Source organism: Phaenicophaeus curvirostris, chromosome 11, assembly GCF_032191515.1.
Source record: "Phaenicophaeus curvirostris isolate KB17595 chromosome 11, BPBGC_Pcur_1.0, whole genome shotgun sequence".
Classification (NCBI taxonomy): domain Eukaryota; kingdom Metazoa; phylum Chordata; class Aves; order Cuculiformes; family Cuculidae; genus Phaenicophaeus; species Phaenicophaeus curvirostris.
In genome coordinates, this window is record NC_091402.1 from 21,816,259 (window position 1) to 21,837,801 (window position 21,543).

The 21,543-nt window shown below is 49.3% G+C and overlaps 1 protein-coding gene across 1 annotated transcript in view; it reads right to left on the reverse strand.

Annotated features, from left to right (window-relative positions):
- The window catches only part of CACNA2D2 (calcium voltage-gated channel auxiliary subunit alpha2delta 2), a 190,250-nt gene that overhangs the window by 110,578 nt on the left and 58,129 nt on the right, over positions 1 to 21,543 (reverse strand). Inside the window, exon 3 of the mRNA XM_069865842.1 lies at positions 1,213 to 1,329. Within this exon, the coding sequence (XP_069721943.1) occupies positions 1,213 to 1,329 (117 nt within the window). The remainder of the gene's footprint in view (positions 1 to 1,212; positions 1,330 to 21,543) is intronic.

The window sequence follows — 21,543 nt, forward strand, 5'->3', positions numbered from 1 at the left end:
TTGAGACAGAAGAAAACACAGGCAGGAGAGCAGAAGGAGCTATGGGAGCCTCACTGCTTTGAAGGAGCTTAGCACAAGGTGAAAGAAATTCAGAAGATGCAATTTCTCCTCCTCCCATCAACTTTTCCATTTCCAGACTGTGTTGGCAGTACCACCAATCCAAGACGCCAAGGATTTACATTCAACCTGCACGTAAGAGGCTGCTCCATCTGGAACTGCGCTCTGAAGGAGTCCTCTTCAAGGAACTAATTCAGGTCAACAGATCATTGTTGCCACTACAATAAAACACTACTGAATGCTCATTATCTAACCAATGATGTCAGAATCACTCCTCAGCATCAGGCAAGCCCTTAACAGCACAGCAACAAAAATATCAGCAAAAAAGAAGTCAAATTGAAAGACTAACATGGTTATTTGTCCCACAGGCACCAGTCATACCCTTGGCTTTGCAGCAGAATGTGCACAAACCCTCTGCAAGTCTGTGAGACAGAGCGAAGGGCAAGGGAAACCACAGTTATTGACAAGCTGGAAGTCAAGTGGCACAGTGGAGCCCACCCAGCACAGCCTTGTTGCATCACCAGTGTTATCCCACCCACCCCTCAGACACTGCACATTGTCTAGGTGCATATCAAGCTTACAATTAACTTCTGGCTCCACAAAACAGGCTACCTCGCTCCACTACAGATAAAATACATTCATTTTAAATGGAAAGCAATAAAATACAACAATAGATTGGAAGTGTATGCAGGTCTCCATGAGGGCAACTTACACAGTCCCTGGGTTCAAGCGCCACGTACCAGCACAAACACTGCAGTGCAGCCTCTTCTCAACAGGTTAAAAACCCTACTTATCTGAAACATCCATGAGCTACAGCAGGAACATCCTGCTCACCACAACCCCAATTAAATGACTGGGTCAAATTTGCTGCCAGGCTTTTGTTGCCTCTTTTGTTCTTGTGGCAGCACCTTCAGGTGTTCACATGACAGTGGGAGGAGATAAAAGCAAGGCAATACCTATAGCAGTTCCTCACATGATACGTCCTCCCCTCCCACTTCAGAAGTGCTCCATGTGAATCTGTGCAACTGCAGGATGCACCTCCCAGAGGAGGCCACCCAACCATCAGGATTACTGAGAACATGATGCTACACCAGCACCATCCCTCTTCTTTACACTGAACATACCCAGAGGGTGGCTCACAGCCCATCCCCTTACCTTTAAAGCACGGACTTTTTTGGCCAAGAGGCTCTCGATGTCCCCTGCGACCTTCTCCACCAATTTCCTGGGCACGTTCTCCTTGACTTCAAACAGGTTTCTGTTCTCATTGTAGATCTGCGAGAGGAAAACAAGAGAAAGGAAGACAGGCAACATTAGTGAGGTACAGCAGCCTTCCCAGAGAAAAACTGATCATCTGACACAGAAGAATTTTAGCAATGTGGAATTGGGTAACAATAGAAGCTCTGAAAATGAGTGGAACAAGGGAAGAAAGGCTTTGCCTCCATAAAAAGGATTCAACCTGCTGCCCACTCCCTTGGCTTTGTGGCTGCCTTCCTTCCTGCTCACAGGTTATGAGCACCCCTGCCCTCACTCAGATCCAAGCTGCCCACGACATCCCTCACCCTGCACCTCTGCGGAGCCAAAGCAGCAGCACAGGGTGTCCCTGCCCAAGGCAGCAGCAGGGAACTGATGGACTTTGAGGTCCCAAACCATTCTATGATTCTAGGTGACTGTTATGAGAGCACAGTGACTCCAAAGAGGACGCTTTAGTAAGAGAACACACTTTAGACGCATCCTCAGACTCCAGCAGAAATGATTTCTAGGCATTGTTCATATCAGAGCTCCATCACACCCTGAGCTTCAGGCTGAAACATATGGATTGCCACTAACAAAACATCTCCAATAACAAAACATCACACAGTAGAGAAAAAACACCCCACATCAGCACAGGAAGGGTTAAAACAAGGAAAGCTCAACACATACTCTTTTCTTTCCCTTTAGTAAGTTAACAGCATAGCAAAATAACACGTTTGGAAGGCAGGCACTACATCCAGCTGAGCAGCAGCAATTAGGAAAGCAAAGAGAGGAGCAATCTTCAAGGAGAAAGCTCTGGGTAAGGAGGGCATCCTGACATGAGTATCTTCCTATTATGAAACAGAAAATTGGCTCCTATTGGTTACAGGCAGAAACAGCGCCTGTCCACAAGGGAGAAGAAAGCAGGAGATGTTCCTCCAGCCCTCTCCGCAGCTGCGGAGCTCTGCAGTCTTCCTGCCTGCACAGTTCATTGGCATTAATTAGAACAATCCAGCGTGAATTAACAGTGACCAGACGAACACCAGAACGTACCAGACAGGCAGGGGATGAATGGTTGTGCTCCAGGCAATTAAGATAACTTCGTGCTCTCTATTGTAGCAGTTTGCTTCAGGTTGTTCAGAACTTGGCTGGGTTTCTTATCTAAGGTGACATTTCCCATATTGGGTTTTTCCTTGAGCTGAATCAAAGAGGATTTTCTGACCCAAACATTCCACAGCAATGGCAAAAGCCCTTAATTTTGTCCAGAGCAGCAAGCTGTTTTCTGAAATTCTCCTGTGACCCAGTGCTCTGGGACCTGGGTTTGAAATCTGCAGCAGCAGCAACCTCCAAGTCAAGAAACCACTGCTTCCAATTCCACGTAGGTCTATCACACTCAGCCATGCCGGCAGCTTTAGGGACAAGAATTCTGATCAGATATTAGGAAGAAATTCTTCACGCTGAGGGTGGGGAGGCCTGGGCCCAGGTTGCCCAGGGAAGCTGTGGCTGCCCCATCCCTGGAGGTGTTCAAGGCCAGGTTGCTCAGGGTGTTGCTGATGAGGAACAGGGGGAATCCTCCAGCCTCGCTCATGCCTCAGGCACACAGAGCAGACCCCTCCAACAGAGAGGGAGGCCAGAGAAGAGTCATCCAGTAACATTAACAGCCAGCAAATGCACCACGAGGTGGCCCAGGTCACGTAAGGAGCACCATGGCTGGGTACTGGAGAGGAACAGGAGTGCAAAACCCCAGAGATCCTGGTGGAAGATGGAGACTGCTCAGAGCCACAAGCAGAGAGTGGAGACAGCACGATTTCCATCTCTCCCCTCATCCCGGCTGCACCTACTGTTGTTAAATTTCATCGTCTGGTGCTTATAGTTCTTGCAACGATGGTAATCATTGTGGTGTCTATATTACATTAGGAGGATGTCAGCCTCGGCGCCGCGTCAGGGATAATCAAGCAGGCAGTGACAAGAGTGATAGCGGCCTCGCTGACAGCCCGCCAGGACAATCGGGCTGCCTCTGCCACACCGTGTGGAGCGGATCACACTCCACTGCGGGGACTGGGGGGATGGGGACCTGCAGAGGGCACGGGGACAGCTGCCTGATGAAGCAGCCGTCAGCCAGGAAGGTGCTAGATCCCAGCTTTCCCTGTCAAGGAGTCAGCAGAAGGGGAATGTGGAGATAGGAAGCAGAAGCAGGGGAGCAGCGGTGCTGTAGTCCTGAAAGGGCTTTCCAAATCTACGCCATCTCAACACCAAGAGCCCGAAGAGTGGAAGCCACCAGTCCCAAGGACACGGCTGTGCTAGCAGAGCCCAGGCGTCCCTGGGAGCAGGGCAAGCAGCAGGCTCCCACGGAGCCTCCCTGCCCCTTGCCACAACCTCTGCCTTGTCCTCAGTGAGAGCCACTGCTCCTGCAGCCTGCGGATGTGCTCGAGCGCACGCAGGAGGCAAACAGCTTGACATTTACTCACCCCTCTCCCCCTCTGCTCGCACAATGCCATTTCCCTGCTGCGCTCCTTCCTTCCACCTACCTAATAAAAAGCAAGCACCCTCTGAGCAGCTCTTCACAGCTCCCCTGCAGAAGCAGGACAGGGGAACGTGCAGCTTAGCTGCTCCTCAGGGATGGTCAGCTATAATTGAAGCAAACAAACCATAGAATTAAGGCCTTCTTCCTTCACTAAAGAGCCTGCTAAAAGGCAGCAGCACCACAGAAGAGGTGGAGGACAATAGAGAAGGCAGCCTACGCTCCCAGGGAGCAGTGAAGCTGCTCCAGCATCAACATCTTCCATTCTCTGTGGCATCAGCTGGACTTCTGCTCACTCAGCCCAGGATCACGAGCCTCTCCAGCTGAGTCTTCAGGCCTGCCAGCCTCAAAGCAAACCTGAGACTGCTACACATAATTTAGCAAGTAGACAGGGATAAAGGGCTATGCACAGTTGGCCTGGATTATAGAAAACCTCTCCTAGCCTGGAAAGCTGCTTTTAGTCTTCAGGAGCCCAAACTTGCACAGGGAGCTCTCAGAGCAACAGACCTGCCTGGGCATCTACACAGGGTGAATCTTCTGCCAGGTAATTCAGTACCACACAACTTCAAACATTCTCTAAAAATATACACCTGTACAGTAAACCAAACAAAACAAAGAAACCTGACCCAATCCTTGACTCCAGCTGCTCTCTTGGTTACACAGCACGCAACAACAACAGCTTTAGTAAGGAAAACCTTTTTAAGAGGTACCTCAACCGCTTTCCTTGAGCATATTAGCAGAAGAGTTGAGCCAGTTTAAGTCACACCTACACTAACAGCCATAATCTGGATCAGCATCATTAAAATTGTACCTAGAATGCTCCAGGTGCATCCTAGGAGGGATGCTGCCACAGATTAAGATGTACTATTCTGCTTATAATTCAGCTTTACACTGTTTCTATCACAATCGGTGTCTCCACACTATGGATCACACCAGTTTTGCCCCATGGCCCCTAAGGCAGTAAAATTGTGTTGCAGCAAAGCAAGGGATAGGTCAGATCAAAAACTGCCTTGATACAGCGGTGCAAATCCTTCCGCATGAAGTTATTCCACAAATACATGATTGATTTCAATCGGTTCCACAGAACTCAGCTTCCTGCTGGTTTACCTGTAAGCAAGGATTAAAATCAATTTTGGAACAGATCATCAATTAACTGAAAGAGGTGAAAGTGCTCTCACAGGCAGACAGGCACACGCTCTGCTGAAGCACAAACCCAGACCCACCAGGAGAAGAGCAGGGGGCAGGAGGAAGGGGACACCAAAGGAGGGCTCGGAGGAGAGGGGGAATGGAGCAGGAAGCCTGGGTAGGGAGCGAGGGCTCGTGCTGGTGGCTTCAGTGGTGCCTGGATGAGATGAATGGGAGAACACAATGAAGACTGTTCGGGAAAGATAAAGCAAGAAACAACCCTACTTTTCAGGTCACCCTTGGACTCTGCATAGCTGCAGCCCTGCCTTTTCCTCAGTTGCCAAATGGTTTAAAACTTGGTTTTCCTTTACAGAGCTACTTATTTTCTAAGTGTTTAGGACATCAAAATTACAAAAGTTAATACAGACCCAAAAGGTGACCTCATTGGACTAACTTTCCATGGCAGAGAAGAGGATGAGGAACCACCACTGCCATGAGAGGAGATGGAATGCGTTGCTCCAGTGAGAAGGATGAGGAAGGAACCAGCACTGCCATGAGTTGAGACAGAAGGCACTGCTCCAGCCCCTTTTGCCAACACACAGACAGCAGCAGTGCCCAGGGCAGGGCTGCTGCAGCCAGGCAAAGGCTGCACCCCATTCCCTTCGAGCTCTGCTTTGAGTGATGCAAGATCTCAGACCCCCAAAGACTTGACTTGAAGCAAACAACTGGGCCTCTTTCCCAAAACAGAAAAGCTGCTGCTTCTTGCAGGAAGGCTGCGGAAAACCGCTGTGCCCGGTAGCCTCTAACACTGAAGCTCCCAGACATTTCACAGGCTTTTCTTCTAACTATGCAAGGAAACCAGTAACATTTACCCAGCCCTACCCTTTGTTGTTAGCGATCGCTACCACTGGCCAAACTCAGCTGTGGGCTGCAGGGATGCACATGTGGGATAACTCCACTGACACAGAATTAGACTAAATCCCTTATTAGAGCTGGAGGACTAAAATCTAGGCCAGCATAACTCAACACTGTCAACGGTTACCCCTCCAGTTTTCTGCAGAGTAATGATCTATTTTAAAGAAATTGAACTCTTAGAAATAGCAGCTTAGCAATTCTTTCGGATTTACCTTCTGACATAAGTTATTGGGGCTTTCTCCAATCTTCAGGGATTCACGTTTGCAAGGTTTTCTTCCTAATCCAAAGCACTGGAAACATTTCTCTAAGTGCGCAGTCTTGTTGGAAGCAAGGTGGGAAGAGGCCCACGTGTCCAACCCAACTCTCTGGCTCATGCAGGACCTACCTAACCTGGGCTGTCCAAAAGCCCTGCTCCTGCCCACTGGTGGTGGAGAGCCCAGGCCTCCCTGGTTGATGTCCTCCAGTGTTTTCCCAGCCAGCCTGCTAGAAAGTCATTACCTACGCCTAATATAAAATCCTCTCTGCTGTGGCACAGGCTAGTAAAGCTGCCTCTTGTCCCCCAAACCCAGGATATGAAGAATATGTTTGTAGACAGCTTTCTTTCTCATGTTTCAGACCCATCCTTTCTCCTGATAGTGCCTCCTGTTCTCCAAACTCAAGACTTCAACAAAGAATAAAAAGGAGCAAAAGTGAGGCTCAAGTCTTGAGCAAGGAACATGTGTTTTGATGTTAAGGTCAGAGTGACAGTACAAGAGTGCTCCAATGGGCACTGCAAAAGCAGATTTGAGGAATTCTGAGATTCCAGGTCCCGATTTGATTGCTGACAAGAGCAGGGCAGCAAGCGGCTGCAGTGGCAACCCAGAACACCAAGAGCAGGAGGGAAAGGTTAGCAGCAATGTGCAATGGCAAAACTGCAGCAATGGGGAGCTTCAACAGCCTCCATCTGTGCCATGTCCCACCCTTTCCTGTTCCTCCACCTTCCTCATTTTTACAGCCTCCAAAATATGTGATTATGCCAATGAAAAAACGCAGTTATCAGCCAGATGTGCCTGCTAAACCCAGCCTGCTCCTGCAGCCCCCCACTCCAGGCTATTTCTGCACAGGATTCACCAGCACTCAGCCTCCCAGAGCTGGTGCAGGTGCAGCCGGCACATCCCAGCCCTGACAGCCTGCTGAGGAGCCCTTCAAATCAAAGAGAAAAGGCAACAGGGACCTCTTAGCAGAGCTGTAAATCACCCTCCCCCTGCACCAGCGTTCTCCATCAGCTGCTCATTTAGCTGTGCCTGTGACAAACAAGAAAGGCACAGAGATGCCCACCACCATCATGGGAAGGACCAGAGATAACTCCTCCCAGGGGAAGCAAAGGGTAAGCGTCCTATGGATCCACCCTTCACAGACCTCACGAGGTTTCCAACACACAGGCACTTCCTCACTGGGCTGCAGGCAAAAGTTGCTCCCTCCCTCCTGAATCAGCCACTACTCACTTGACCAGCATTTTGAGGGGTTAACAAAAGTAACTTCTCCATCAGCCCTGCACAGTGCAGTAGCAACTCCCAGGCTCCCTCATCCTCTCCATGAGATCAGCCAGAACAGCTCAGCTTCAGCACCTGGAAGGATGGTATTCAACATGAGGAGGACCGAGGCAAAAGGAACATATATAGCTGACCCATACAACTAGCGTAGGTGACTTACTCAGAAATGTCTTACAGGCTTTGGACAGAGACTGAAGAGCATCCTGTTTCTTTCCCAGGCAGAGCCAGCAGAAGCAGGCAGATATGGGCTGTGAGCTTCTGTTCTCCCTGTGGCCGAAGAGGGGACAGGAGGCTGACCTGCAATCCCAGCATCACTCCTAGCAGCCAATGAACTCTGCCTATGTACACTGCTAACATCTCCGGAGGGCTGACCCAAAGATGGGGAAGAACTCCATCACCAGGCCCCCACAGCACTCCAGGATTAGCAGAGTGCAGGGAAGCCCCCACGGTGTGAAAGCCAGAGCAAGCCAGCACCCCCAGAGAAGCTAGAACTCAAACCTACTCAACCATCATCGCATCTGTTCTTACAGGAATCGCTCCCCACACAGCTCTGCCTGCACTGTCGACACAAAGCGCTATTTCAGCTCCACATCTGCACTCTCCCCATGACAGCATGCGATCTTAATTAAGCTTTAGGCACAGGTGGGGAGCAATTGTCTGACACTTAGAGCTGAGAGAGGGGGCTTGGTCCACATTCCCCCTTTGCCACACACACAGTACTGACCTGCCTGCACAATCATGGGCAAATCACCTTCCCAAGGCTGAGTGGTCTGGCTGACCTCCTGCTCCTTAAGAATTAACTGTTAATTCTTGCAAAGTGCAGTGGAAGCCCTAGAGGAAAGGTGACAAATGAACAGAGAGCATCAATACTGCAGCAAGAGCCTCTAGGAGCCGTGTGGTACCTTAAAACAGGAACAAAAACTCTTGTATGGCTCAAGCCAGACCCCCAGATCACCAGCAGATATTTTGGTATTCCCTGTCAGCCTCAGCAGATGGGTACGTGCCCTGTCATTAGGTGTCCAGAGCTATGGCCTCACCACTTGGCTCTAATATAAGGTAACCAGGGAAGAACAGGACCAGGGATGGATTCAGATTTACTTGGTGCAAGAAAACATTGCATCAGACACTGTGCACAGTGAAGTATTAGTCTCCTGCTGTTCCAGTATAAAGTTAATCAGGGACAGAAATTAATCCCTCTGACAGCATGTTGCCAATTTCTGATTTCACCCCTATTTGCTTGTAGCTTATCATCGAGGGGATGGGAAACTTCTAGCACAGACAAGCCTGCCACAAGCCTCCTCCTTTGGTAAAGGCTCTCGTGCACCAGCCAGGGGCTCACCTACACTCAAAGAAACACATCCAAGCTCTGCACGCAGGCAGGTGCCCTCACAGCCACACAGATTCACCTGCCACCACACAGGTAGAGGCAGTGAAGAGTTATACATATCCTTAAGGCAAAATATATGCCCAGCCACCAGCTTTACTACAGGACAGCGGGAGGGAGCAGGGGGGAAACAAGAAAGAAATCTTCTCCCCAGAAGGATAGTGCCTGAAGAGCAAAGTGGCATTTACAAATCAGAAGCATTTCTCTTCCCCACTCTCTGCTCCTTTATCTAGAATGTTAATTAGCAACAGCAAAAGCTGAAACCCAAGTAGCTTCAATTGGTTTAAAGGAAACCTGCTTGGGAATTCTTAAAGACGCTTCCACTCCAACAGCAAGACACCCAATGGCAATGCAGTAGGTCCTTTTTCAATGGCACCTAATAACTTCCCTCCTAAAAATAGGGAACGAGTTCTAAAAAGAAAACTATCGTTTCCCAAGGCTGTAGGATTCTGTCTCGTGTTCCAAACGTGAGAGTTTTATTCTGCAGCTTCTTCTCCCAAGCCCAGCGAACCGGGGCTTGAGCCCCACAGTGTGGCAGGAGCACCCTGCTCGCTCCTGGAGTCCTGGACCACATCACCGCCCCAGGCTGGGCAAACCCCGCAGGCTGCTGCGTGGAGTTCAGCTCCTCACGTAACAGAACAGCAAGTTTGCAATTACATTCATAGATGATAGTGCTGACTTGGTTTTGTGACATAAATAAAGCTTAGATGATTATATAGACCACACGTATCTCTGTGTGTTGGGATGATCAATAGAGATCTTAAAGCATCACCAGATTTTAGCCACAAAAATTATTGCAGGAAACACAGTTTGCTTCTCCTTTTATTGTCGTTCCCTTCCCTACTATTTATAAGTCTCCTCATCCAACTTATCAGAATAGTGTCGTCACCAGAAAAATCCTCTGCCTCGAGCGATCGATGCAGCGTTTCCAGCACGCCCAGCGCCACGGCTTACACAGCTGGAAGGAAGGAACCTGTACCCGACCTCCTGAATAGCACAGGAGACAGGGCTGGTGGAAACAATCCCTGCTGAAAACAGAAACTCCGCACCATCCCATGGTTTGAAACAATCGGTCTCACACATGTGGACAGTGGCTCTCAGGACTAAACTCACAAGCAGCCCCTCAACGTTCTCCTCGTACTGAAGGGTTTGAAATGGAACTGAGGATTCACAGTGCAGCCTCACCAGCACCAAGCCAGGTGCTATTGACCTTCTTGGCCACCTGAGCCCCTGCTGGCTTATGTTCCGTCACTGTCAACCAACACTCCCAGGTCCTCTTGTGCCAGGCAGCTTTCAAGATGGGCTCACCCTGAGCACCTGCACCATCAGTGCTGGCATCTCAAAAGGGTCCCAAGGCAACCGCAGAGCAAAACCAACACAACGAACACCAGCATGGTCTCCTCCAAGAGCAGAGCACACTCAGCATAGTAGCATCCTCCACAATGCATAGCAGGAGCAGTCAGCCCCGTTACTTTAGAAACTGAAGACCTGTTGTGAAATCAGTGCAAGAGAAAACCAACAGCAAAAAGCTGACTCCGGGGCACAAAACCCTTTGGAAAGCTCGAGGGTGCAGCTCAGCTCTCCACATTTCCAGCCCTCACAGCCCAGACTCCTTTGCTGGGCGATGGGCAAATCCAGGGTGAAGCAGGCATTTCTCCATCTCCCTCCAGCATAGGGTTCCACCCTCCTTCCACCTCCTTCTTCTAGGTCTGAGGTATTTCACAAGTAAGTGCTTTTGCATGGGGCTCACTCAATAGGTCATAATTGACTCTTGTTGCCAAGAATTAAGTGCTCTCAATAGAGATGTCCATTTTTAATGCCTTTTTCATTCTTACTAAAGAATTAAGCCAAGATAACACTGAGTAGCTCCCAGGTGAGACTGATTGTCAAACAGATGAGGATTTCATCAATAGATTTCTCCCCCTTCCCCCCCCCCCGCTTTTTTATGCTCAGCTGAGAAAAATCATAATAAAAAAAAGATGCAAGCAACACAAAAAGCCTCTTCCTCCTTGAAAAGGCACGGAGTAATCTCTCCAGGAGATTCCTTTCCCAGCTATATTAGTTTTATTGCCTCTGCATGGTTTCCAGTTATGTGTGCATTGGAAGAAACAGGGGAAAAAAGCCCAAGTCCACAGATCTCCTTCATCTCAACCTCAGGAAGCTTCAGTGAGCATTTTGAATGAAATGACCCATAAAGTGATTAACAGTTTATTAACATGAAGGGCAATTCACACCACCACCGCAAATAGCAACACAGTGTTTCTAGACATGCTGGGGAGTTCCCTTACGGACTCTAAGGTTGGCACTAATCCTCCTCCTTTCTGTCCCTCCTTTTTTTTTTTTTTAAAATACACACACTGCCCCATAACCCTTCCAATTCATGGACCAGTATCCATTGCTTCCCAAACATCACTCCTGAATTGCAGAACACATGCTCTCTATCTCAACTTGCTAAAAAAACCACAAACCAAAAAAGCCAAACCCTCACATGCAGCCTGGAAGCATAAGAACTGTGGCTCACAACATCCGTTTGCTGGACCAGAGAACAGAACCACAGAATGGTCAGGGTTGGAAGGAACCTTAATGCCCATCCAGATCCAACCCCCCTGCCATGCATTAAGGGTTCTCGAAGCCCCATCCAACCTGGCCTCTTTCAGTGCTTCCCCACTCTTATGGTAAAGAACTTTTTCTTAATTGATGTGGGGCTAGGGAGTAGGGGGACTAACAATCAGTGACTTAACTAATCTAAACCTCTGGCACAACTTGAGGCCATTTCCTGTCATCTTGTCAGTTCTTTGGGAGATCAGCACCCACCTCAACACAACCTCCTCTCAGGAGCTGTAGAGCAATGAGGTCTCCCCTCAAACTCCTCTTCTCCAGGCCAAAATGACCCTGGGTCCCTCAGCCGCTCATCGTAACCTCTGTGCTCCAGACCCTTCCCCAGCTCCACTGACCCCCTCTGGGCACTCCACAGCCCCCCAGTGCCCATCTTGTAGCGTGTTGTCCAAAACCGAGCCCCAGAGCTGAGGTGTGGCCTCACCAGCAGCGTCCCTGAAGCATTTCACACAGGAACTGAGTGGCAGGTGAACAGGAAAAGAACAGGACAAAGCCCATCAGAAGTAGCCAGGGATGGGAAGCTGGACTGACCTGCTCAGGTATTCAGCCCAGTCTGCACAGCTGGGTGGGACAGATGCTGATAAGTTTTGCACAGCAGATGGTCAAGGAGTTGCAATTTGCAGGTAATCTAATAATCAAATAGTCACACCAGTGAGGAAATGAACTGCGGGGTCATAAGGGGCTGGCACACTTCCCCATTCCTGTAGAAGTCATTGAACAGCATAAAGCAAGGACATGAACTGTTTAGCTCTTGGCTACAGCGAGCAGCAGCATTCTTCAGGCAGATGATAGGACTAGAAGGAATGGCCTCAACTTGTGCCAGGGGAGGTTCAGATTGGACATTAGGAAAAACTCCTACACTGAAATGGTTCTCGGGCACTGACAGAGGCTGCCCAGGGAGGTGATGAAGTCACCATCACTAGAAGTGTTTGCAAGATGGGCAGATGAAGCGCTCAGGGATGCTTCAGTAGTGGACAGGTACAGTTGGACTTTATGATCTCTAAGGTCTTTTCCAACCTAGGGATTCTATGAGTTCCAGCTAGGAATAAACCCTATCAAACTGCCAGCTGGAACTCCTTGGTATGACAGGGTTGACTTCTTCACCCTACGCCGCTGCAAGAGATACAGAAGACCTGCAGAACCAGAGAGAAGCAGCCCAGTACAAACCCCTCAAGTGAAACTAAACCCATATTATTCTAGAAGTGATGAAATGCCAGCACTCACTCTCTGTAGCCCCAAACAACAAGAAAAAGCCCTTGTTCAGATACTTTTTAACTGTCACAAAATGATGTAATGCATATAGTGTAATTATGCTTAAGTGCTTTCCATGTTAAATGTCATTTCAGTTATCACTTTTTAAATGCAATTTTTATTGAGTGCACAATAATAATTTAGCAAGTAAACAGGCAAGTTACAAGAAAAGAGTGGAAGTGCAGGGGGAGGTGGGAAAGCCTCAAGTGTGACAATGGAATGCACTGGGATACGCAGAGCTGTTACTTGTGAAAGCTCACAAAGAATTATCAAAAAGCCATAAATTACAAGGTTGCAAAATGCAATAAATTACAGCCTCTACAAAAGGCAGATAATGGAAATGAGAAAGGATAGAGGGAAGGGGGAGGAAGCTCCATAATTTGTCACCACTGACCCCAGACATCTGCACAGCCTGCAAAGAGCACTGGAATATTTGGGTGTCACGGTCTCTGCACAAACACTCCTCAAAGGCCAAGACAGGGTGAGGTTCAGGCATTATTCCCTGGTATTGGTGCAAACACAGGAGTCTTCCCTGCAGAAGATGTGTTTTACCCCCAAACATGCACTCTACCCTGCATCAAGCATCACTTGGGAAACCAAGGCAACTCCAGGCAGAATCGTAGATTAGAATTGTAGAATGGTTTGGGTTGGAAGGAACCTTGAAGTCTGTCCAGTTTCAACCTCCTGCCATGGTCTTCTGAGGCAATGGAAGAAGTCGCCCAGAGCAGTGGTGGCTGCCCCATCCCTGGAGGTGTTCAAGGCCAGGTTGGGTGGGCTTTGAGCAACCTGATCCAGTGGAAGGTGTCCCTGCCCATGGCAGGTGGGTTGGAACTGGATGGACTTCAAGGTCCCTTCCAACTCAAACCATTTCATGATTCTTTGACTCCCCACCCCCCAGCTGTGTGGGTGCCCAGCCCTTGGAACAAGTTGCCTAGAAAGGTTGCAGGGTCTCCCCCCCCCTCCTTGGGGATATTCCAAAGATGTCTGGCCAAGGGCTTGAGCAGCCCACTCCGGATGACCCTGATTGAGCAGGGATGTTGGATCAGATGATCTCCTGAGGTCCCTGCCAACCTCAACCATTCTGCAATCCAACATCCTTCCCAATTCCATATGACTGACCCCAGCTTTAGCATGAAAGGTACATGTAGCTGCTGAACCAAAGGTGGCAGCAAAGCTGGACAACCTCCTGCACAGCAAGCAGGAGTCAGCAGCCTGGAGATGCACCCCCCCGCTATGAGAAGACATGCTCACATGAGAAACTCTTCAGCACCAACATGTGCCTCACTGCCAAAGCCACAGGGAGGCAGGTGAGCCACTTCACGAGCAGGGAGGATGGTGCCAGGCACTGGGCGGCACCACTCCCTATCGATTTCATGGCCAGATGGGTCCCCGAGGATCAAACCCCTCAGGGTTTCAGGATTTTCTAAACAAAGCCACCAAGAGAAAGGAAAAATCCACTAGAGTAAAACCTACAAGCAAATCAAAAGCAGCCAAGTTATAAGAGGGGAGATGAGCAGGATCTTAATCTCTGGAAAATTAAATCAGAAGAAAATGGAACAAGCGCAAATCTTGGCTAACACAAAGCATCCGCCTTACAGGAGTGCGTGTGCCAGGTTTATTTGATTAAAACTTTTCAGGATGGGGAGAGATGGAAGAGAGGGGAGTGTTTTCATTACTGAAGTGGGAGCAAGGAGGAGGTAGCCCATAGCTGCTATAGGATCATTTTTGCTACTAATGGTATCAAATAGTCCCAGTGAATGCGAATAAAATGACTTGACAGGTTATTTCACTCCCTGGGGATGGAATTCTTTTTGCAGGAACTCCATGCAGGCTTCCAGGTGTCCATCCGAGCTCTGGGCAGAAGCTCTGAAATAGTCCAGCAGTTGATTTTACTGCCTCCAGACCTCAGGGAAGAGAAATCCAGCCTCAGTGCTTTGAGGGGTTGACAGGGAGCCCAAGATGAGGTTTTACTACTGCAGTGGCAAGCACTGGCTGTTCCTCAGCCAATGCCAAAAGGCTAGGACAGGCTGGACATTGCCAATGGCTCCTCAAGGGCCCTCTTGAAATGAGTTTGGCAGGGCTCAACTTAACACCCAATCTGTCCACTCTTTTCTCTCTGCCCAGTTCAAGACCCACCCTTTCAAATGCCACGGCAGCATCAAGAATGTCAGCTGAGGGACAAAATCAGCATCTCAGCACATGAAGGGGAAGCCTGGCTTGCTTGTGCTCATGTCTCTGTCACAGGAAAAGGGGCTGAAGAAACTCAGGCAGCAGAGCTGGCAGTGAAATGCAGGGCACACCAGGGTGAACCAGTGGGGCACAGGCAGCAGAGCTGGCAGCAAGCACTGCAGTCCTGATACCCTGGCAGCACTGGTCTCAAAGCAAGGGCTGCAGTGTCTCCACGTTCCCCTCCATCCCACACCTCCCAAGGGGCTCTGGCAGAAGTTGCTAATCAGGGCACAGTGCAGGCAGAGACCAGCAGGTGTTGGGCTCCAGCACTTTTGTCCCAGCAGGAGCCAAGCACCAGCACTTCCCCTGAACTAAAAAGAAATAAGTGTCTCTATTTTGGATGAGCTGGGGAGGGGCGGCTTCAAAAGTTCCAAAAAACATGAAGCAGAAAGTTACAGGGAATGCAGTTTCCATGGCAGGAATGGCTAACCCCAGCATCCCAGCGGTCCTGCCACCCTCTCCTCCATGCCCTGCTCCCTGGCCTCAAATTGCACTGCAACATAAAGACTACCTGCCCACAGGTCCCCAGTTCAGCCCCATCCCAGGAGCTCTGCCACCCACCCCCCTCCTGCCAGGGGCACTCTGCTCCTTACTCCCAGCTCTCCCTCAGCCCCACTCCCAGGTGACCAGCTAACAAGGACAGTGCTTTTAGAGTCCCCAAGCTTTTTAAGTTCATCAACTCTGCCAAGTGGAACTGAGTCTCTGAACTTTTCTAGAGACACCCAGTGGTGCTGCCAGCCTCTCCTGCAGACAGCCCCTCTCTTGGAGCCCTTAGATACTTTTGACTCGCTCTGGTTAAGCTCACATGCCCAATATTGCTGCCAGCTCTACCCTGCCCTTACCTGGAACACTCTGGCACCCACAAGGGCAGATCTCCAAGGATCTGGTACCTGGGACAGGACTTTTACAAGGTTCCCACACAGGCAACAAATGCTAAATAACAACTTGGGCACAGGAAGCAGGGAAAAACCCATCACCTGCCCAATAACCCTAAATCTGGTCCCCAGCCCACAATGCCTCCGACACAGACTCATCCCCACAGCATGACATCAGCTACAAACAGTGGTCTTTTGGTCTTCTCAGTCACCCCTCAGAGCTGCTGAGTTCCTCCCATCTCTTTCCTCTCCCATCCTTGTCCAGCTCTCCCCGAAACATCGAGGAGACAGAATCATCCCATGAGCTCTTGATTCTGAGAGACAGCAAGTGACAGCCCAAAAGCAATCAGAGCAGAGGACACAGAGGAAGGCAGGGGAGCTGGAGTCAGACTAAATCAGGAGTGCACACTTCCAAACAGCCCCTCCTGGGACAGGCTGTCCCCTCTCCACATTTCGGAACTGGGTATGGATTAGGGCTGCTGAACATCTCCATAAAAGTGAGCAGAAATCAATGATGTGCCATTCAAGCCCTTGAGATAATCCTATCTAATCAAAGGAATCTGGAAAAAAACAGCATCTTAAGGGCCATAAAGCACCAGAGGCTTATTCTCCTCATAAATACTGAGCTGACACCACCACCGCAACAGCCCCTTTGGCTTTTCCTTCCTCCTCTCCCATCCTTCCACTTGAATGCTCGGCTGCTGACAGCTCCTAATGACTTGGACTCCAATGCAGTCCCTGACTGCCTAATCAGGGTTATATTAACAAAGCTGTTATCTCATCCCACCTGACCCCAAAACATCCTCAGGAAAGCAGGACCCATGCCCAGCACCCCAGGGAAATGGGTACTTTCAGCAGCAGCCCGTGGCTGGTGAGGTCCAGCTCCACAGCACAAAACTAGCCTTGGGCAGCTGGAGGGAAATCCAGGCTCTGCTCAAGCCTAAGCAGAAGTCCTTTCACAGCAGATATGTTTTTCTTATTTCAACCTCTGGGGTCATAGAGGCAGTCTGTACCCTGTCCCCACCAAACCTTCCTCTGAGAGCTATCAGGACTTAACTCAGGCACACGACCATAACGAGGCACTCTCTTCACACTTTCCAGTTCAGAGGACAAGAAGATGGACAAGCCTTGTAAACATGATGAGCACCAGATGGATCTCTAGCCAGACCCCTCACCAGGCACAACATGTAGCACGCTTCCTCCAATATTGGGTCTTGGATCGCTGTCACAATTACTGCCTTAAAACTGTGTGCTAAGGTAACTCCTAGAAGCCCTGAAGACTTGGCAATGCCCACCTGAGAGGTGACCAGCAACACACATGTGTGATAGCCAAATGATGTTATCACAGAGGAGAAGGCCTGACACTTCCCCTGCTGCTGCTGTCCAACATAACCAAGGTCACCTGCCAGGACTTGCACTGCAAATAGGAAGCTGCTGAGTTCCAGGACATTTCTGCAGACAAGGTTACCACAGAAGATGACATCCTAAAGCTGAAGGAAGCATTGATGATCCTCTCACCCATGAAGGGGGATGTTCCTCACCAGAGACCTGGCAGCTCAGAGGAAGGATTGCTTCCAGGCAGCTCCCAAGGTAGCCCTCTTCACCTGTTTCACACAAGAAGATAACTAGTAATGGGACTGTGCCCATTTGTGGGACACCACCCTATCTGGAATAGCTCTCACGCAGGGTTTAGTCTTGTTTCCTGCACAAATGGCTTCACCAGTTTTGGCTTCCAGATTCCCAGGAGGCTCCCAGTTCACCCAGTCTTTCCCATGGGAAAAGCTCTTCATACTAATGAGAAATCCATCTGTTTCCTGGAAAAGCAGGACACAGCATGCAGCTGGGAGAGGTTTTTGGGACCTCTTCTCTCCTCTTGAGGGGTACTGGAGTCTCTACCGCCGCTCCCCCAGTGCTGCCAGCCTCCCTGGCACCCCTTGTGCTGCAGCAGAGCCCTTCTCCCCTCTTTCCCCTCCAACAGGACAAGGAGGGTGGGAATAGCAAAGCCAAGGGGAAAAACAAAACAACAAAGCACCGTATAATCTGCCTATTTCACCATTTGGCAGAGGGGATTTTTTAATCATTTAATAGTTTTAATCCTTTATCAGATGCTCATCTAAGAGGATTTTGCTGCACATACAAGATTTGGTACAAATTCATTTGCAGTAAATATACTCGTTTAGCAAGTTTATTTCCTGCCTGGGCATTGAGTGGGGCAAGTTGGCTGCTCCCTGACAAAAGTGGCAAGACCTTGCTGGAACTCCTCTGTGCTGCATTTCTCCTGATTTTTTGCAAGTCAGCGTCTGGCATCAGCATCTGCCACTGGTCATCCTCACAGCTTAAGGTCCCACAGACAGCAGGACACAGCTCCAAGCAGCACCCCCACCACAAGGGCATCTTCTCCCCCATCCTACTGACTCAGTGCTACTGGAGACTTTGTGTCCCCTTCTACACCTGTAACTAAAGGGGACCATGGCACAGGCTGTCACACTGCCCCACCACCATCCACATAGGAGCAGGCAGTCATGGTCCAGACCCACTAGCCCTCTCCCAAGAATATTTTGGGAGATTAACAAGTCTGGATGAGGTTACTTCGTGCCTCTGTACTTGGCACTGGTGAGGTCACACCTGAAATCCTCTGTTCAGTTTTGGGCCCCTCACTACAAGGGCACTGAGGGGCTGAAGGGCACCCCGAGGAGGGCAACAGAGCTGGGGAAGGGGCTGGGGCACAAGTCCTGTGAGGAGAAGCTGAGGGAACTGGGATTATATAGCCTGAAGAGGAGGCTGAGGGGAGAACCTGGTCATGGTCTACACCTCTATGAGAGGAGGTTGCAGCAAGGCAGGTGTTGGTCTCTTGATCCCAGTAAGAAGGGACAGGACAATAGGAAACAACCTCAAGTTGCATCAGGGAGGTTTAGATTGGATATTAGGAAAATCTTTACTGAAAGAGCAGTGAAGCACTGGCAGAGGCTGCCCAGGGCAGTGGTGGAGTTTCCATCCCTGGAAGGGTTCAAAGACATGGCACTTCAGGACATGATTCAGCAGGCACAGTGGGGTTGAGCTAGCAAGAAGCACCTGCGTTGGGTGCTAATCTGACAGGAGGTGGTCTGGAGACCACTTGAGACATGGGACTCCAGCAGGGAGTATCACCTTACTTGCTACCTGCCAGCATCAGCACACAAACTGTTAGGTTAATCTGCTTTCCCAAAGACAAAGGAAAGCACAACTGTGACTAAAACATCCTCTCTTGTTCACAGAAACTGCTGCAACAGTGGCTGCTCAACAACATCCACACTCACTGCAGCCCTACCCAGCAAGCAAACCCTGCAGCTGAAATCCTCAGTTCTCCAGCTGTTTAGGGGAGGAAATAGGAACAAACTGGGGTCTGAGGCTCTCAACTCACAACTAGCCAGAAGACACCATCTATATTGCAAGAGCTCTGTATGCATGCAAGGCAACTGCCAACATACAGCAAAGGTTTTCCAACTTGAACACAATTCATAGAATGCAACGATACTTCTTTAGATGGCTTAAAGCAAGAACTTGCTGCAGGGCTGATAGTTTATGTTGTCTGTGTGCTTTACTTTATTTGCTTTTGGCCAGATTCTTAGAAATACCCTGCAGGAATTGAAGCTAGATCCCCCAAATGCCAGCTCCATGAATTAACCAGCGGTTCACCCCACTGCCGGCCTCTCTCCTCTCATCTCACAACCTCTGATCTTCATCTAGAGAACAGAAGGAAAATCTTCAGTTGTCAGGGAACGCACAAATACCCATCTTTAAGGTTTGTACAAAGGGATCCTTTAAAAAGAAATGGGACAAAGTATTTCCCTGACACTTGATACCTCTTAGAGCAAAGCCCAAGAGACAAGCTTTTGTGTTTACAGACCAGGGAAGAGGACAAGCAGCATCAATGCCAGCACAATACTCTTTTTTTCTGGGTTGTAACATCCTACCACCGAGCACCTCAGCCAGACACGGACTAAGAGCCGGGGACAAGGAGTCGTCCTTAACCTCCACAAGCTGCCAACAAACCAAGTCACACTGCTGCACGGCTTTTGGATGGAAGGGTTAATCAAAACACAGGAGTGGGCTTGGCTGGATTTACACCAGGAGCTTCCACCCAGCAAGCTGCCTTCCTTTCTCTAGGACACCACTGACAACCCCAGATGCACAGTCAGCTTTAGACAAAGAAGAAAACAGCTTTTTGACTGCCCAGTGTGCAATTCCTGCTGCAAGTGCTGTGGGGCAGAGAGCACATCTCCCCGGGCAAGCGGAATGCACCACACGGGCTGCAGCTCAGCATCAACTAACTTTACTGGAGCATAAGTAAGTCACAAAATTATCGTGGCCAGCTCAAGCCATGGTTAATTCAAACAAGCCCACCAGTTTCTGACAGCTCAGTTTGAACGCTCTGGTGCTTGAAATGCAAAATACTACATAGTCCATTACCCTGTGCCTGCAGAGAATTATATCTTGGGTTTTGTAGTTTATTCAACAAATCCAATAGACTGATCCTATCCTATTCCCTCTGCCTTTAAGACAATCCAAGAAACCATTTACTTTCCTCTTTCCACATGGATGGCAGCAGTGATAGGTGCTTTGGGAGAGAGAGTGCCCACTAACATTTATTTATGGTCCAGCAGTGGCTGCAGCGTGCTGAGTGCTGCCTGCGAGATTCACACCCTGCCCTGCATCCCTACCCTTCCTAAGGCCTCCTTAACCTTTAGGTTTGGGATAACAAGAGCCTAAGAAAAGACTTCCTGGGGTGAATTGCCTCCTGCACTTCTCCAGAAGAGCTTGTGCTGGCCCCTTCCAAAGACCAGACACCACCCTAGGTCAGTGCAATCCAACTTTGACAGCTGCTAAACCCCACTTTGTGGATGGTGAATCTAATGCATGAAAAGGTGAAGTGCTTTAGGTCTGGCAAGCAAAGCGAGCCTTAAAAATATACTTCCTGCAAGAAATACACTGCCAATATTTTGGGTCTCAAGATCCAAGGAAGAAGCTGCCCCTGGAACTCATTGAGAGTCACAACCAAGGCAATGCTCTACTCTTTCACCAAGGTGCTGAGCTTCAAACTGCTCAAAGGACCAAACAACCCCCAACAACTGCGATGTCTTGAATCCACAGCTGGATTCAGATCAAAACTGAGCAAAGAGCTGCTGCCCAGTTTGATGGGCAGACCAAGCCCCAGCCCAGGAAGCAGCCAGGCTCTTATTTCTGTGGGTCCGCAGGGCAAATTAAAAAATCTGCTGTTTAGAGCTCTTACCTCTGTGCAAAGACAGATCTGATGCAGTCAGGTAACAATGTGTATGTGCCATCTCCAGGGAATTTATTTTTCCCCCATTTGCCAAGATAAACAGCATACCAAGCGTGAAGCAGGGAGGAGACAAGGCTGATTTAAGTGATTTCACTTTGCAATTTTTCTCTGTTCTTTTTAAGTCGCTTATCCATTTCAGGGCTCAATATTCGTCTCTTTCCCTAATTAGAAAATCGCTAATCTGCTCTGAAAAATGTAAAAGTGAGTCTTGCTTACGTGCGTTGCTTGGAATATGCAAGTGCATTGGGTTTTGTGTTGCATCCAAGCTCTTTTTAAAAAGCTTCTGGTGGCTCCAGCTGGCATCACTTGCTCCTGTTGATCCCTCCCCCAGTCCACTTTCAACCCCTTGGTGAGAAGCAGTGCTAAGTGTACCTAGCACCTTCAAAAAATTATTCCTGCTCTATTCCCAGTATACATTAAAACTCCAGCACCCATTTAAGTAACATTCTCATCTCTTTCTCTGCCTGGCAGAGACCTTCCAAGCAGAA